Source organism: Labrus bergylta, chromosome 2 (genome assembly GCF_963930695.1).
Source record: "Labrus bergylta chromosome 2, fLabBer1.1, whole genome shotgun sequence".
Lineage (NCBI taxonomy): Eukaryota > Metazoa > Chordata > Actinopteri > Labriformes > Labridae > Labrus > Labrus bergylta.
In genome coordinates, this window is record NC_089196.1 from 1,648,134 (window position 1) to 1,664,891 (window position 16,758).

A 16,758-nucleotide genomic window follows, 5' to 3' on the forward strand; every position below is an offset into this window, starting at 1 on the left:
CAAAAGACGGAGAGGATGGACTTTTCTCATCATTGGGGGGTTTGTAGACAGACTAGAGACACGAGTGTTAGAGAAACATGGTGAAGTGTAGTTTGCATCATATGTGACCTTTAAATACATACCAGATAATTAGGAGCACCTGAGCAGGAGGTGATTGAGCTCACAGGTGGGAACAACACCACTATGGATATGCACTACTAACAGAGAGATGTCAGAGTGAGGGGGCTTCACACAGCGAGCGCTCCTGAGCTGGTGGGGGGGGTTCAATACCTTGCTCAAAGGCACCTCGGCAGTGCTCAGGAAGTGAACTGGAAGCTCACCAGATATCAGACCAATTTCAGGACTTGAACTGGCGACCCTCCGGTTCCCAACCAAAGTCCCTACAGACCGAGAAACTGCGACACCAAATGTATGAACCTATTTAAGTATGAATTTTGGCATCAGTCTTATTCCTACACGGGGGTTATGCACATGTTCTCAGTCTAATTTTTAATAGAACGGGTTGAACTCTGACCCCTGCAGGGGCTTTTGTAAATCTTTGCTGAGGTTAAAAAATATAAATATGGGAGGGGGGGCGCAGCGGGTGTTGTTGGATAACAAATGTTTTATGTGATGTTTGTTTTTGTAAGCGGCTACTGGATGCTTTGAATTCCCCTCGGGATCAATAAACTATAAATTATCTCTATCTCTCTATTATTTTTCCTCGTACAAGAAGCAGATCTATACGTTTACGTTTTTTCATTCTCCGTTAAGTGAAGAGAAAAGATGCCTCCACTTTGTTCTGCTTCAACAGAACGAAAGAAAACAAATTAAATGAAAAAATAGCACCACAGTATTCCTAATTAATCGAACCCGTCTGGATAAGAGTTGTAAAGGCAGCCAACATTTCCTGAGAGGTGAGAGGGCAGAAGGTCAAGCTCCCGTCCCTCGCCGTGTCTTTAAGTGTCAGATGTTTCAGAAGAGCGGCGTGCGTCGTCTGTTAACACATGTTAACGAGACGCACGAGCTGCTGTAACCATGATACGGCGGACATCGAGCGGCTTTTATTACAATGCACACTTGATCTGTTCGAGTCGCATAAACAGTCGTCGTCATGGATACCTGGTGTGTGCTACAGTGGTTAGTAATGAAGTCAAACCTCAGGACAGGATCTTTGTGCTCTGCTACACTGACATGATGAAGGCATCAAGCTGTAAGAATCGATATTAAATCTGCCGACTGCACTTTATAAATTAATACTGATACTTCTAAATCAGTGGAAATGTTTGATGAGACAACTTCAGAGTTTGATTGAGGACGACAAATGAATGAAACATGAGACACGGTTATTAAATAATGTTTAATAGAAAGACAGTAAACATCTGTGAATACTGAATATTTTGAGGATCTGTTACAGGATATAAAGTAGAAACAGGCAGATTAAGGAGACTTTTTCACCTGCACTCTTTAAAGCCAGGGGGGGGGGGGGGGGTCCGAGTGTTTCCACACACCCTGACCAAGGTCATGAGAGTGGCGCCTGAAATAGCCTGAGAGCAGCCTCGGCCTAAGTGCAGCACTTTGTTCGTCATTATCTCTGAACACTTTGAATGGATGTGTATTCTCAAAGATGTAGACGTCTCCTCGGGGGTCGAGAGAAAGTGAAAGCCTGGGTCCTACGATGCCTCTGGTGCTGTGTTCCTCTGACGGTATCTCCATCGAGAAGAAACAAGGAGAGGATCTCATACACGTTTAAATATGACCTGAAGCTTGATGAGAGAGTGAGGATGGATGGGTGCCCTGTGCACAGATGTGCAGCTGGAGATAAAGGTAAATATGAATCATGAGGCTTCACTCCTGTTCTGTGAATGTAGCTTAGCGGTCGCTAACAAAAGGAAGATAACAACGTTATAGTGAAAGATGGAGACGTTAATGAATGGGTGACCTGCAGCCCTGATGTGTCCTCACAGCACCAGCCTATCCTCTCCGCCCTCCTGGATCACCTGACCAATGGACGCCTGGCTCTGAGATCTTATGAAGCACTGCCTCTTGCACTCCATCAGCTGCTCCAGGTCCCGCCACAGTGTCATCTGCTCCATGTTGGCAGCGTGGCTTTCCCTCACCACCTTCTGTTTCTCGCGTAACTTCTGGAGGCCGCAAAGAGAAAAAAACAAAGAGAAGTGAGTGAACAGCCGACAAGCGTAACAACGATCCAATCAGAAGAAAGTCTTCATCACACGTTCTCTCACCTTGCCGAGTAGCTCCTGTTCTGAGATGTTCTTCAGGTACACTTCCCTACAGAGGAAGCAGCAGGTTATTAAGATAGTCCACATGTTCAGTGATTTAGAGAAAGGTGAGGCGTATCAGAAAACATCTTGATATCACACGGTGTGGTAAAGAGTGTAATGTGACAGGCGGTGTAAGAAGAGCTCCTTGATGTTGATATTTGTCTTGCAAACAGCTTGCTGGCCTGGCTCGGTGTGCTCACCTGATGGCTTTCTTCTTCTCTTGCGGATCAGAGGACACATACGCCTTCATCTCTTCGGCCGCCCGCTGTATTTGCATCTCAATGATCTGGAAAAAAAGACAGAGAGAGAGAGATCGGGTTTATTGTCCCATGGGGGGGAAGAGGGGCGGGTCAAATGCAAAGCACTGTCATAATTTTTTCCCCCTCCTGCAGGTTAATCCTCAAAGTTCAGAGTATGACAAACTTGCCTCTGACATGGAGTTGATGTAATGATATCTGTTCTCCTCCTGCACTGTCTCCTCTCTCAATGCTTTCACTTCCTGTCAATGAGAAACGAGAACAAAGACAGACTGTTTGTTACTGGACTGAGGGACAACTCACAGTATATACACATGTAAATCTACATTTGATAAAGGTGATACCTGCTCCAGTTTAGATCTGTTGCTCTCCAGACCAGCAGTGCAACTCTCATATTGCACCTTCTTCTCGTCATACTCCTGGCTCAGTTCCTGGTGAGATAAGAATCCAAACACAGGAACCCGAGTGACACAAACTGTTAAATATAGTGCAGGCCAAATCCATAGAATTCACCATCCTCACAACTCTTGTCACACTCTCAGAGCTGTTTCACTTCAGCGCAGCGTCACAGCGGTTAAACTTACAGCACGCTCTTACAACCGGCTATTTATGTCTTCCTGTTGCAGCGCTTCATTAGCGGACATTAGGCAGTAAAATAGAAGAGTGATTCTGGGAACACATGTAGGAAAATGTAATCCTCTGCTTTAGCTCAGTTTCCCTTCATTGTGCTTTTGATTAATGGACAATGCAAATGATTGTTAAGGGAGCATGTGCATGATGACACACAAACACGGGTTAACTCTGCGTGGCTTTGCAGGAAGATAATAAAGATCCTAAACTGAAGACAGACTCACAGACCGTTTCTGCGGTATGAGAGTTTTATTTTACACAGTAAAACATCATTCTGTGTTCTGTTAAATGAATTGGTTTTAATTATATCCCCCTTATAACATGTAATGCTAACCTTCTGCTCTGGATTCTTTCGCTGTGTTAAGGGTGAATGGGAAGGGGGCAATCGGTTTAAGCATGTTACGCGGCAACTAGTCATAGTGTGAGTGTGCCCTTAAAGGGTCCTCATTGTAACTTGATCAAGCAGCAAGTCTTCCTATGATTTTGATGTTTTCTTGAAACACAGGTGTTGTAAATTTAGAATAAATGATAGCGTTTCCTCATTACGTTTCTTATTTAGTTATTTTGACCTTAGTTTTTGGATTGTGGGATAGGGGTGGGGGAGGGAATCATGTTGTTGCTGTTTGATTAAATGTTGATGTAAAGCACTTTGGGATACATTTGTGTATGAAAAGTGAGGAACAAATAAAGTTTGATTGATTGATTGATTAAAATAAAGTTCATGCTCACCTGACCCAGCTGTCTCAGTGTGCGCAGTTCTTTAATGATTGGTGCCAGGGCGGATCTCTTCTCCACTATCAGAGAGTTTAACTTCTTCACCTGTAAAAACCAAAGCAAGCAGCACACACAGGGTTAACAGTTGAGTTAAAGAAACACACAGAGTGAGGTAAACAGCAGGTTATTTGATTAAGGATCAACAAAGAGGATGAAGATTTTAAGGGTCTCCTGAGGTAAGATGTGCGTAAAAGAACAACGCGGAAGTAGCGGACAAAGCAAAAAAAACTGCTATACGATGCTATAATGAGAATATGTGTCTTTGTATCAATGCTACGTGTAGTTGAAGAGAATCTCAATGTGAACTAAAGAGTGGAGAAGAACATACTGGAGAACAGGAAACATGCAGCAGCAGGTTTATTAGAGCACAGAGATAATAGAGGTGGCGTGCAGACAGTCTATGGTCGTGCAGCGATCACAGGGAATAAAGGTCACCACCCCCTCCCACTGGCTCCAGGTGAATTCTCCGGAGAATATCCCGCTGAGTTCTCACATCAGCTCAATCGAACAGTCCAGGGTGTAACCACGCCTCATGCACTGACAGCTGGGATCAGCTCCAGCCCCACTCGACCCCGAACAGAAAAAGCAGTATATATAATGGAGGGATGGATGGAGGTGGATTTGGCATCACTCTCTCAATACATTTACCATTTCAGACATGTCATCCAGTGTGCGGCCCTTCTTCTCGTCCAGCTCACTCTTGATGGCTGAAACCCTCTCCAACTCCTCCTGAGTGGTACTGTAGCCAGATATGCCTTTCTCCGCTTCCAGAGTTTGCTTAAAAAAACAAAAACAAACAGAGACACGTGGTAACTCGTCCGTCCATCAACAGATCAGGCAATGAAATCAAACGGTAACACACTTAAACAAACAGTATATCAGTCTCAACAAGTAACTCCAGATGCTGGCATCAAAATGGTAAATAGACTTGAGCTTGTATATTTCTTTTCTAGTCTTCTGACTACTCAAAGCTCTTTAAAACCACCTACACATTCACACACTGATGGTAGAGGCTGCTGAGTAAAGAGTCCATCAGTATTACTTCATCCATTCCTACACATTCACACACTGATGGTAGAGGCTGCTGAGTAAAGAGTCCATCAGTATTAACTCATCCATTCATACACATTCACACACTGATGGTAGAGGCTGCTGAGTAAAGAGTCCATCAGTATTAACTCATCCATTCATACACATTCACACACTGATGGTAGAGGCTGCTGTGTAAAGAGACCATCAGTATTAACTCATCCATTCATACACATTCACACACTGATGGTAGAGGCTGCTGAGTAAAGAGTCCATCAGTATTAACTCATCCATTCATACACATTCACACACTGATGGTAGAGGCTGCTGAGTAAAGAGTCCATCAGTATTAACTCATCCATTCATACACATTCACACACTGATGGTAGAGGCTGCTGTGTAAAGAGTCCATCAGTATTAACTCATCCATTCATACACATTCACACACCGATCAGTATTAACTCATCCATTCATACACATTCATACGCCACCAAATAAGCAGCAGGAGCAACTTGGGGTTAAGTGTCTTGCCAAAGGACACAACGGACATGAAGCTGCAGGAGCTGGGGATCAAACCCTGATCTCCCTGGTGCTGTGACATAAAAAACTCTTTGAGTCTGTTACACTAGAGGTTACTTGAGGTCAGCAGAGCTATTCCCTCTTCACATCAGCCACTGGACTGTATGAGCATGATTTAAACATGCATGAAGTACGGTTCAGTCAAAGAAAAGAACAAATGCATGGCCAGCTGAACATGTGATCAGAGGGAAACTTTCATTGATTTAAAAAGAATCCTAGTGAGGGATGCAGACATCTGAAATAGCAGCTCAACCTGCGTCAGACAGTTTATGAACAGGTCAGGTGCTGGAACCGCACGCAGGCGTGAAGCCGTTTCCAGGAAACTTCTATCACTTCTCTGTGAGCACAAATGGCGTGAATGGGGAGATCAAGTCAAAATGGCTAATTTAGAACAGCAGCATGAGTTCAGGGACATGGGCGCCAGGGTTCAGGTTAAGTGCAAGGGGGCACAGAGGGCTTTAAGAGCACTTAGGATATCTCTGGTCCCAAAAACAAGTGTGCAACATTCAAAGTGATTACTCATGTTCTCTGACCGAGTAATCACCTACTGCTTGTGCTGTAGAATCAAAACAGATTTCAAAAGAGGGACATTTAAATCTTGTTTAGTCTACCTGTACTTCACACAGTTTAAAATGAGTTGGTATGCGGCGTGGATTAGCTCAGTTGGTAGAGCAGACCCTCCATGGACAGAGGCTGCAGTCCTCTTCAAACTGGCTGCAGGTTCAGCTTCCGGCCCTGTCATGTCTGTATTATTATTATTCTTTTTAAAGGAAAAGAGTCCCCACTCACCCCAAAAAACATGTATGCATTATCTATATCGCTTTTCCCATTCAGGGTCGGGGACGGCTTGAGAGGACCGCCTCTCAACCAGCTGTCATTGGTTGAGAGGCGGGGTTACACCCTGGACTGTTCACCAGCCAATCACAGGGTTGACATATAGAGACAGACAACCAGTCACACTCACATTCACACCTACAGACAATTTAGAGTCAGCAGTTAACCTAACAAGCATGTCTTAGACTGTGGGAGGAAGCTGGAGTACCCGGAGAGAACCCATACATGAACGAGGAGAACATGCAAACTCCATAGAGAGGCTCCTGTCAGACAGGGATTCAAACCAGGAACCTCCTCGCTGTGAGGCAACAGCGCTAACCACTGTACGGTGCAGCCACTCCAAAAACAGATAAACCAATTGTGTTGGTGTGTGAGTTACCAGTTTCTCTTGGACGGTCTCGTGTCTCTGCTTGAGAATCTCTTCTGTACGCTGCAGGACCCCAAATTCCGCTTTCAGCTCAGCCATTTCGTGGCGTTTCTTCTTGAACACCGTTCCCTTGCTGCGCAGTTTCATCACCAAACGTTTCAGCTTTGTAAACAGAGAAAAAAAAAATTACCTTCATACTCAAAAACTTCAGACCTGCATACAGAGAGTGAGAGTGTCATGTTGAAATGAAAACACAGGCTTATAATCAGCTTCTAAACTACAAAAACAACGTGGTTAGTGTCGGCTGCTGCTGTATGTACACTCTGAGAAGCTGCAGCAGGAGTTGTGATCCAGGCTAACGGAAAATGTGAGTCCAGTCCGATCTCAGACTAAGACTAGGTCTCTGACAACTCCTGAAAATATTATGTGTCTGTTAAGCTGCTAAATGCTCTACCAAGTTTATAAGCTAGACGCAGGCAGGTAGTGTCCGGTCTGTTTTAGATCTAGCTGCTTGGACATCCAATACGTTTTTTAATTATCGAGGTTATAGAAGTACAACTGACCCTGTCACACACAGGAAGTTGATTCATCCATTGTTGATATTAAAATATGAGTTCCTTTAAAGCAAATCTAACCCCGCAGTGATGCATGTATCAAATTCATTTATGTTGTTTATTGAAATCGAAGACACACACAAGGATGTTAATGTTCCTTTTAGTTAAGAGAGCGGAAACTTGTCAGCCAGTGTCCAGCACAGCTGAGATTCTGTGAAAGGCCACAGGAGAAGACAAAGGGTTGAGCCAGGGGAGGGACGGGATTAAAGAACAGCAGTGACAGCGGGCCATGCCACGATCTGGAACAGTCACTCGATCCTTTCAGACTCACAGCCAGCTATGTAGAGCAAACAGCTTCATCTGGCAGAAGTAGCGCTTCTAGTGGATGTTCGGTCACTCCCCGCCCCGACTGTCTGCTGGGACACAATGAAACTCCTCCACTATGAAGAGCAGCTATAAATGAACATGGACACAGGAGAACAGCCCCAGAAATTGCACATGTGCTTCATGTCCTCTGGGATCTGTGGAGCTTCATGTGTGTATGAGTGAGCGAGTGTGTGCAAAGTGTGGGTGGGTACATTTATTCTTTGTATATTTTGGGACATCAAGGGCAGACATGGCTGAGAGAGGAATTAACACGGCAGAATAATACTGCAGAGTGTTCCCGACAGTGTGTTCCCTAAACAACTGTAGCTTAACTGGCCAACAGAACCGTCAAAGCACCGTCTGTCTGCTACACTATGAATACAGTAGAACAGAATCCAACACAGAGTTTCTCTTTCTATACGATAGACGACTAAAAGGCAGTGATAAAAAAGATCAACTGTATAATTCAAGATAAAGCACGTCACTTTAACCAGTGACTGTTTCTCAACCACAGCTGGTGGGACGGGGCTGGTTGATACAGTGCAGTTGGTGGGACGGGGCTGGTTGATACAGTGCAGTTGGTGGGACGGGGCTGGTTGATACAGTGCAGTTGGTGGGACGGGGCTGGTTGATACAGTGCAGCTGGTGGGACGGGGCTGGTTGATACAGTGGGTTCATGTAACTGGCCAGCCCATGCTGTGCAGGCGTAGTGCACCCCTCTCACACAGAGCCTGCAGTTGGTGGGTGGCATGTGATGACACATAACCAGCAGCAGAATGGAAAATACCTCTGATAAAGTGATCATCTCCACCATGGCTGATGTCCCAAAACTACAGAGCAGGCTGATAAGCGAGCAGCCTCTTTGTCTCTACATACAGCTACCACCCGTCCTTTCATTCATACCCAAAGGACGATCAATCTTTATTTGTATAGCACTAATTCATACGAAAACAAAGCTACATCTGTTAGTCTGAAATCGACTGTAATACAAATGTGTTATTGATGTTAAACATGGACTGAGGAGGGTGGAAATACATGTTAGCAGATCCTGCACATGTGTAATGCATAATCAAATATAAAGGTTGTTGTATATTAGATTACATAATGTGAATAAGTCTTTATGATAAATGGTATATCTCCTCATGTGACAGCTTAGACAGACTATGCCGTGTGTCTGAAAGGGAGAGGACGTCCATGTCATGAGAAATAAAGACAAAGCTTTTGAAAGGTGTCCAGCTGACTTGAATTAAGAAAGTGATTCCACCGAGGAGTCGGTGAAAAGGTTAACTTTCAGGTCCTCGATCTGGTTCTTCTCTGTTGTGTTCTATTTTTAGCTCTGCATGGGAATGTGGCGGAGAGTGAGTGAAAAGGGAAAAGTAACATTAGACAGTGAGCCGGTCTGTGTTTGGATAAGAGCAGAAATAGCCTCTTGTGTTCTCTGCGGTTTAGAAAAAGTGTGTCCTCAGATAAAGCTAGAAACGCTGCTGTTGGTGGTAACAGTGATCTCCAAAGAAGACAGTCCTTCGGTCATGTTGTATGTTTAGCGGCTTTCAGCTGTCTCAGAAACAAGGTGTGACGTTGTGTACTTGTAGATCACAGCACTGAAATATAAAGAGAGATTCTTTTTGTGAGTGTACCTCATCACCCCGGATGACCTCTTCACCATCTGAGGTTTGTGACTGGCTGCTCCTCTGCTTCAGCTCCCTCTCTGCTGCAGCCAGATCGTCCCTCGCCTCCCTGAGCTCCTCCGCCTTCGACTCCTTCCTGCGAATGATGATGGAGGCCTGCCGGAGCCACATGACATCGCATAAACAAACATGAGAGACGAGTGTGCACTGAGTGACTGGGAAACTGTTCAAAGCAATCAAAACAAAAAAAAGGGAAAGACACAAGCTGGACGAGGTAGAAAAATTAGATGAGATGCCCAGGGGCGTATCCAGATGGGTGGCATGAACCCCCCTTGAAATCTGATTGGCCGCCCTAGATGCCATCCCTAAATCCAAATCTATGATTGGCTATTTATCTTATTAGAGGCGGGACTTCAGTACAATCAATTATTCTGGCTGTTTTTTTTTTTTATATTTATATTTGGGTTTTTTGTGCCTTTATTGTAGAGACAGGACAGTGGATAGAGTTGGAAATCAGGGAGAGTGTGGGGAATGACATGCGGGAAAGGACCCACAGGTTGGACTCGAACCTGGGCCGCCAGCTTGGAGGACCAAAGCCTCCATACATGGGGCGCGCGCACTAACCACTGTGCTACCAGCGCCCCTATTCTGGCTGTTTTTAACAGGCTGCTAGTAGTTCTTTCAGTTGTGAATAAATATATTATTAGAATATTCAAGGATAAACTTGAGCACACTGTTGATCTTACGATTGACTTAACTACCAATAAAGGTGTTTTTGCAACTTTTCTAAGTACTTTAAATTGTGACCTTGCACAAACACGTTTGTTTGAGTCCCTCAAGAATCGAGCTAAGAAGATTTACATGTTGCCAGATTGTGTTGGTTAAAAGTACCGATCATTAGCGGGGATAGAAAGGTAAAAAAAAACTAAATTAATTTGTGTGTGTGTGCCCAAAAAACGTCAGGCCACCCCTGCATGAGTCAGAGCCCCAGGTGGGCCACCCCAGTCAGAAAAGTCTGGACACGCCCCTGGACATTAAACCTAACTATCAAGGCATATAGTAGGGTTTATATCAGTTGTATAACAAGCATCCGCTTTAACCACAATGGTTTCCTAAGAACTAAACAGTTCAGATTATATTTACAATCTCGTGCCTGAAGTTATAACTTCATACAAGCAAACCTCCCTCACAGAGAGACATGACCTGCACGTTCTTATTCCTCCAATACGTCGATAAACTCATGTCCTTACACATCATTAACCTTCTAGGTGAATCTTTTCTAAGGACCCTTAAAGACTCGACTTGTTCTTTGATGAGTGTTGTCCTTGTTTTGTTTGTCTTTGCATGCGCATAACAACAACATGCAAAATAAGCTGCCAAACGCAAACAAAGGCGTGAAGGAGGAGACTTCCTGCAAGTGCACAGAAATGGTAATAAATCCTCTTTTCAAATATGTCATCAGAAAAGGAAACACATTTAAAACGTTTGTTTGAGCTCAAAGGAACGTACACTTCTGTGGTTCGGTTAGTAACACTTCATCTGAACACTGTTTGTTTGTCTACAAAAGAAAACCCCCACAGGGAATGTTTAACATCAAACAACCTTACAAACAGCACACAGGTCACGCAAGACAAGCAGAACAAGAAGAAGAAGAAAACGAGTCAGAGTCCAGACCTGCTGCCTGTACAGGGCCATTTTGTCGTCCATGGGGTCGTTTTTCATCATCCTCTTTTCAATCAGCTGGTTTATTTGAGAATCAACTCCTTTTATCTGTGGAACCGAGAGCACATACAGAGTGAGCAGACATATTCACAACACAAAAGGTATTCAAATGCAACACCCAGAACTGGATCCTGACCTGGTCCTCCAGCTCCTGGAGATCGGCCTGGCCCATGGCAGGCTCTGAAGTGATTTTCTGTAGGTACTGGACTGTACGCCTCATACCCTCGAGCTCTTTGGGGAGCTTCTCAGAGACCATGTAGGAGTTGATTCTGATCTCCTCTTCAAGCCTCTTCATTAAGCCTGAAAGAGACGGAGAGTTGAACTAAGACTTTTAGGCCTGATGTGCCTGAAACCCCATCAGGCTCTCTGAAGCTCTGAAGGCTCAATAAAGGTATTAAAAAAAACACACCAGTATAACAGCAACTGTATTCAACTTGTCTTTCAAAATGTAATCGTCACTGTTTGACATCAGAATACTTTTTTTATGACATGCAGAGAGTCATTGTGATAAGTGACTTTAATCGTGCCGCTCAACCAAGTCTGCACTGCAAAGATCATTTTAGGAGCTGCAAATGTGTAAATCTCTGCCCCGGCTGAAGAGCACAATGAGAGCCAAATGAAGGAACAAAAGGAGTCAATTTGGACATCACATAAGCTCCATTCTAGCACTTCAAAGATCAGTACAATTAAAGGGGTCTCAACAGATCAAAGCCTATTCGTTGAGGGTCCCTCTCAATGCTCCCCTGTGTCCTTGAACTTCCCATCCAGCTGTTTCCTGCAGAGGCAGCAGCAGGATGTGTGGACTCACTCTCTGGATTGGAATCTGCTGAAGACTGGCGCAAATCCTTCAACTGCTGCTGGTTTCTCTGCAGCCTCTGCTCTGCCTGGAACAGCTACACACACACACACACACACACACACACACACACACACACACACACACACACACACACACACACACACACACACACACACACACACACACACACACACACACACACACACACACACACACACACACACACACACACACACACACACACACACACACACACACACACACACACACACACACACACACACACACACACACTTGACAGGTGATACAGGAGCATTCGTTTGTGTAACATTAATGACTCATTAATATCCAGTGGTTGATGAAGGATGGAACATTACCTGCACTAACATTAGCTAATATAGCTACACTATGTGTTAGTCTTTAAACCCCTTAAAGCTCTCTTACACTACGTCTCACTCTGATGGTAGAGGCTGCTATACATCAGAACCATCTCATCATTAACACACATTCACACAGCCTATGGTACCGACTTGGGGTTCAGCGTCCTGCCTGTTGTAGTACTCGAGATCGGTCTTTGTCTCAAGACCACTTTTTAAAGGTCTCGGTCTTGCCTCTGAATCAAAAAATGTTTTACTCGTTCATGTCTCGATCTCAGACTGGGCGGACTCCAGATTTTAAATCAAGACCACCACGGACGGTCCCTGACCTTCCGGTTGAGAGACAACCAACTCCAACAGAGCCACAGCCATACCTTATTCAACATGATGATCATTTAAAGCTAACAGGTTTACCCTCCTAGTTACTGATTATTGAGAGTCAGTTAGGAAGTTGTTGAACATGAATTATTATCTTTATACAATCTTTTTATCTGATTAGTTTGGCCCTTAGTTTGGTAGAAGTAAACAAAATAAAAAACAAGATCATAATTCATGTTAAACAGCTTCCTAACTGACTATCAATAATCAGTAATTAGTAGGGCATTGAGGGGAAACTCTTAGTTAATGACCTGTCAGCTATAGATGATTATCATGTTGAATAAGGCATCAATAAGGGCTTATTAATGTCTAATAAGCAGCCAGTATGCTACTAGTTAGCATGCTAATAAGCAGCTAGTTAATGGTGAATATTGTGGCCTTAATTTAAAGTGTTAAAAAACATTATACTGAAAAGATTCACTTAATATTGAAGCCTATTTTTCCTGCAGTTAATTACTAAAAGAAGAATTTAAGAAATTCATAGTGCAGGTGTAAACAAATAAACAAAAGTGTGGAAGTGAAGTCTTTACTTGGTTCTTCTGTTCTTGCTTCTGGTGCGTCAGAGACTCTTCTCTCTCCTTCTCCACCCGTAGCTGTCGGGCCTGTTCCAGCATCCGCTGATGGCTGGCCACTGACTCCACCTAGTGGATTCACAGAGTCATTTCAGAATTCTCAGCAGCAGGCTTCACACGGTCAGCAGAAATAACCAAGCGTCTCTAACAGAGTCAGCTTTCACTCGTTGGCAAAGGCCAACAAGAAAGAGCCGTCAAATCAGCACCTCATTGCACAGCCTTGCTGAGGCAGCTTTCCAGCTTGTCAGATTCCTGTCAGGTTTTAAATGAGGAGCTGATAATTTATGTTTGGGGTCATGTTTTCATTCCTCAGAGGTCTAAAGCCTGTCAAGCATTAGACGCCTGAGAGGGCCCTCTGTGAACGGCTCTGCCTTACCCTCTTCTTCAGTCTCTCCACACGTTTGATCAGCTGGTCTTTCTCCTCCTCCATGGAGCCGATGTCCTGTTGTTTCAGAGGAATTATTTGAACCAGTTATTTAAGGGGTAATAATCTTTACATTAAGACAGTAAAAAGGAGAATAAATCATGTCAGCATGTGACAGCTATACACCTAGCAAAGCCTGGCACTACAAATATGCAATAAATAGTGATGTAATCTTGACCTTTCTTATTTCTGCTGTGGAGAAGCCTGACGTCCGTAACTGCTCACACTCCTTGTGATATGTCTTAAAGCCTTCCACCAGCTCTTCATACTGGAACATTAACATGAACACATAGTCTGTTAAGCCTTTTAAAAAACAATCATTATTATTCAAACTATTATTGATGTATGGAGAACCTGGTGATAGGTGTCGTTGATAACATCATCCTGCAGGAACTCTGCAGGCACTTCCAGTTTGACTAGATATCGAGCCAGATACGCCCGCTTCTTGAGCTCAGGAAGCCGCTGGAGCAGCCAGTGGAGGATTGGATGAACCACAGGCTTATTGCCCGTCACCAGACCTTGTCTAAAGCTGCTCCTGCATTAGAGAAGGGAGCACATCATGATGAGACACAGACAAACACAATGATGGATGAGTTATAGGATTTAAAAAATGAATGACAATGAGAGAGGCTCCCGCACACTGTCTCGCTTTATTTCCGACAAATGTATTCAATCATACAGCGTTTCGGTCTAACTGACCTTCATCATGGCACTGAGAAAACATGACCATATATACAACCAAAGAGACCGCCTCAGTTTTCAAACAGCCAATCAGAGAGCCACTGAGATTGATGATCACCTGAAGCTGCTCACCCTGCATTCATGTGGTGTCAGACACATCGGAAAAACAAGTCTCAGAGTTTGAAAATTCACATGAACGCCTGCTCAAGTCAGAACTATGACTCTGGAACTCAGGAAGGAATAAGATGCCTGATTCGTCATCCACATGGCGGGCAAAAGAGGTTTTGTTAATGTTAAGATACTTCTTATTAATTCACACATTGCACGTCAACTTCTTGATCAAATATAATTCATAACAGAGACATGACACACACCATCTTCTTTGTAGCATCCACGCTGTTTTTTCCTGTTGTTACAACATTCAGACTTTCAGAACTGAAAACACCTGAACACACTGAAGTCAGAAGAACGACTTCCCAGCTTTTAAACTGGGACCATCCGAGGAGCACCTGAATGCAGCGTAAGTGCAGACAGGGAAGATGTATTCTATTATACGTGAGGGCAAATTACATTTTAAGCCGTTGTTAAACATGCTACTCACATAGGCTGAAAATACCAAACACGTACAAACAGGACACATGCACTTGCACTAATTGGGAGGGGGGGGCTGCCCACAGCGAGCACACCTGAGATACCTCGGCAGTGCTCAGGAAGTGAACTGGTACCTCTCCAGCTCCCAGACCAACCTCCATATTATGGTCGCCACCGGGACTTGAACCAGCGACCCACCAAAGTCCCTACAGACTGAGCTACTGCCGCCAAAGGTCATGATCAAGGTTTATGATAAAGCGCAATAAATGTTGATTCATTTAACCTTATACCCAAATTGAAAAGTGAGTGTCATCACACCAGCCTGTGATAGATTCAAACTTATAAAAAGTCACTTAACAAGAATGTTTGAATAAATATCAAAGGGCAAAAAATCCATAATGTCATCGATTATCATACATCAAATACATGTTTCCCAACGAGCTTTAATAATCAGTATAAAGACTTACACATCAGAGAGGTTTCCAGGAGGTTTGTACTTCAGCATGCCCAGCAGAGAGCACATCCTCTTCACTGTCTGCTCAGGCATTTCCTCACGGATGTCTATAGCTTGCTAAAGAAAGGAGTTAGCAGTGTAGTGATTAATAAATGAACTGTACTGTTTGTTACAGTCTGACTACATGATGTAAAGTCTCACGGCACACCTTGGGGTCTATTTCAGCCAGGGCGTCGTTTAAAACCTGCAGCAGCTGCATCGGGTCCAGAGAGTCAAACGTGATGAGGTTAAAGTTCTTCTTGAATGGATCCTTGTTCAGCTGCTCAACGATGAACTTGAGCTGTTCACTCATCTTGTTCAATATTAAACTTCCTTGCTGTACGTGAATCAGTGGGTTAGCCAGCTAACCTACGTTAGCGCCTAAAAAGAATCCGGTACAAACCGATTTATTTGGCCGGCAGGTGACGCGGGAAAACAACGTTTAAAAAAAATATAAATACAAATGTAGATTAGATTTGTTTGTCCGTCTTTTAAATGCTTCGACTTCCTAGTTAGCGTACAGAGAGGTAACCATAGCCTGTAAATACTAAGGAGGTAACGCTGGTTGTCAAGGGCCCCATGGAAACCAAGACGGTGGATTGGTTGCTAACCGGAAGTAGCTTCGACAGTACGTTCGAGGAAGTTATGTTGCGTGAATGATGCGCATACTTCCTGAATATCTAAACTCTCCCGATTTCACCAAAAGCAAAAGAAACTTGTACCTTTGTAATGAATTCCTAAGATAAAGATGTAATATTGAAAAAAAACCCTGTATGTTCTGTGATGGTGAAATTGATTCAAAAACATTTATTTTATTTGAATTTACAAAAACTTTTTGGGATTCATTTCAAAATTGGATATCTGCAAAAGACTTAAATTCTCCAAATTTAGAATATATCAGAATAAAATTCGGCATTTTAATGAAGGACAGAAAAAAGGGGAAAATTAATAATAAAAAATACATACACATACATCCCTGTAAAATAATAAATTATGTTAATAAGTCCCACATTTAATTAATAGACTTATTATTTGTAGCTGTGAGGGAGAAACTTTGAACATCTTTTTGCAGATTGTTTTTAAGTCACTGCGTTTTGGTTTGATTTAAAAAAAAATAGGGAAAATATAAAAATAACAAAAAATAGACAGAAATGTTCAGTAAGTCTAATTTCCCAACAAATAATTAATTCTTAATTAATTAATCTCTTATTTTAGCTCAGTATTACTTACATTAAATGAAATGCGGTGAGACTTTTCTTTAATGGTGCGTTTAAGACCCCTGAAAAGAATAGTTGTTCTAGCCTACCAACCTCTACTTCGTCTTCCATGCGGACAGAAGTAGAGACCTGAAAACAACACCTTTCTGGACCAAATTTGTGACGTTCACTTCACGGTGAGAGGTGTCTTTGCCTTTAAAGAGCGTCACCCCCCCCCCTCAT

The 16,758-nt window shown here is 43.3% G+C and overlaps 1 protein-coding gene across 2 annotated transcripts; it reads right to left on the bottom strand.

The window, feature by feature from the left end:
• Window positions 1-1,325: 1,325 nt before the first annotated feature.
• Window positions 1,326-15,926, bottom strand: ift81 (intraflagellar transport 81 homolog). Of its 2 annotated transcripts, XM_029277812.2 has the most exons (19): window positions 15,723-15,926; window positions 15,489-15,688; window positions 15,294-15,397; window positions 13,909-14,089; window positions 13,733-13,822; window positions 13,507-13,572; window positions 13,089-13,199; window positions 11,813-11,897; window positions 11,141-11,304; window positions 10,957-11,052; window positions 9,292-9,438; window positions 6,747-6,896; window positions 4,574-4,702; window positions 3,881-3,970; window positions 2,866-2,952; window positions 2,692-2,763; window positions 2,465-2,550; window positions 2,226-2,271; window positions 1,326-2,123 (listed from the first exon to the last, which is right to left on the bottom strand). In XM_029277812.2, the coding sequence occupies exons 2-19, from the start codon at window positions 15,630-15,632 to the stop codon at window positions 1,941-1,943; spliced, it is 2,031 nt and encodes a 676-aa protein (XP_029133645.2). In that variant the 5' UTR covers window positions 15,633-15,688; window positions 15,723-15,926; the 3' UTR covers window positions 1,326-1,940. The 2 variants fall into 2 exon arrangements, with proteins under 2 accessions (XP_029133645.2, XP_020492080.2); XM_020636424.3 differs by having other exon boundaries at window positions 15,489-15,926.
• Window positions 15,927-16,758: the final 832 nt, after the last annotated feature.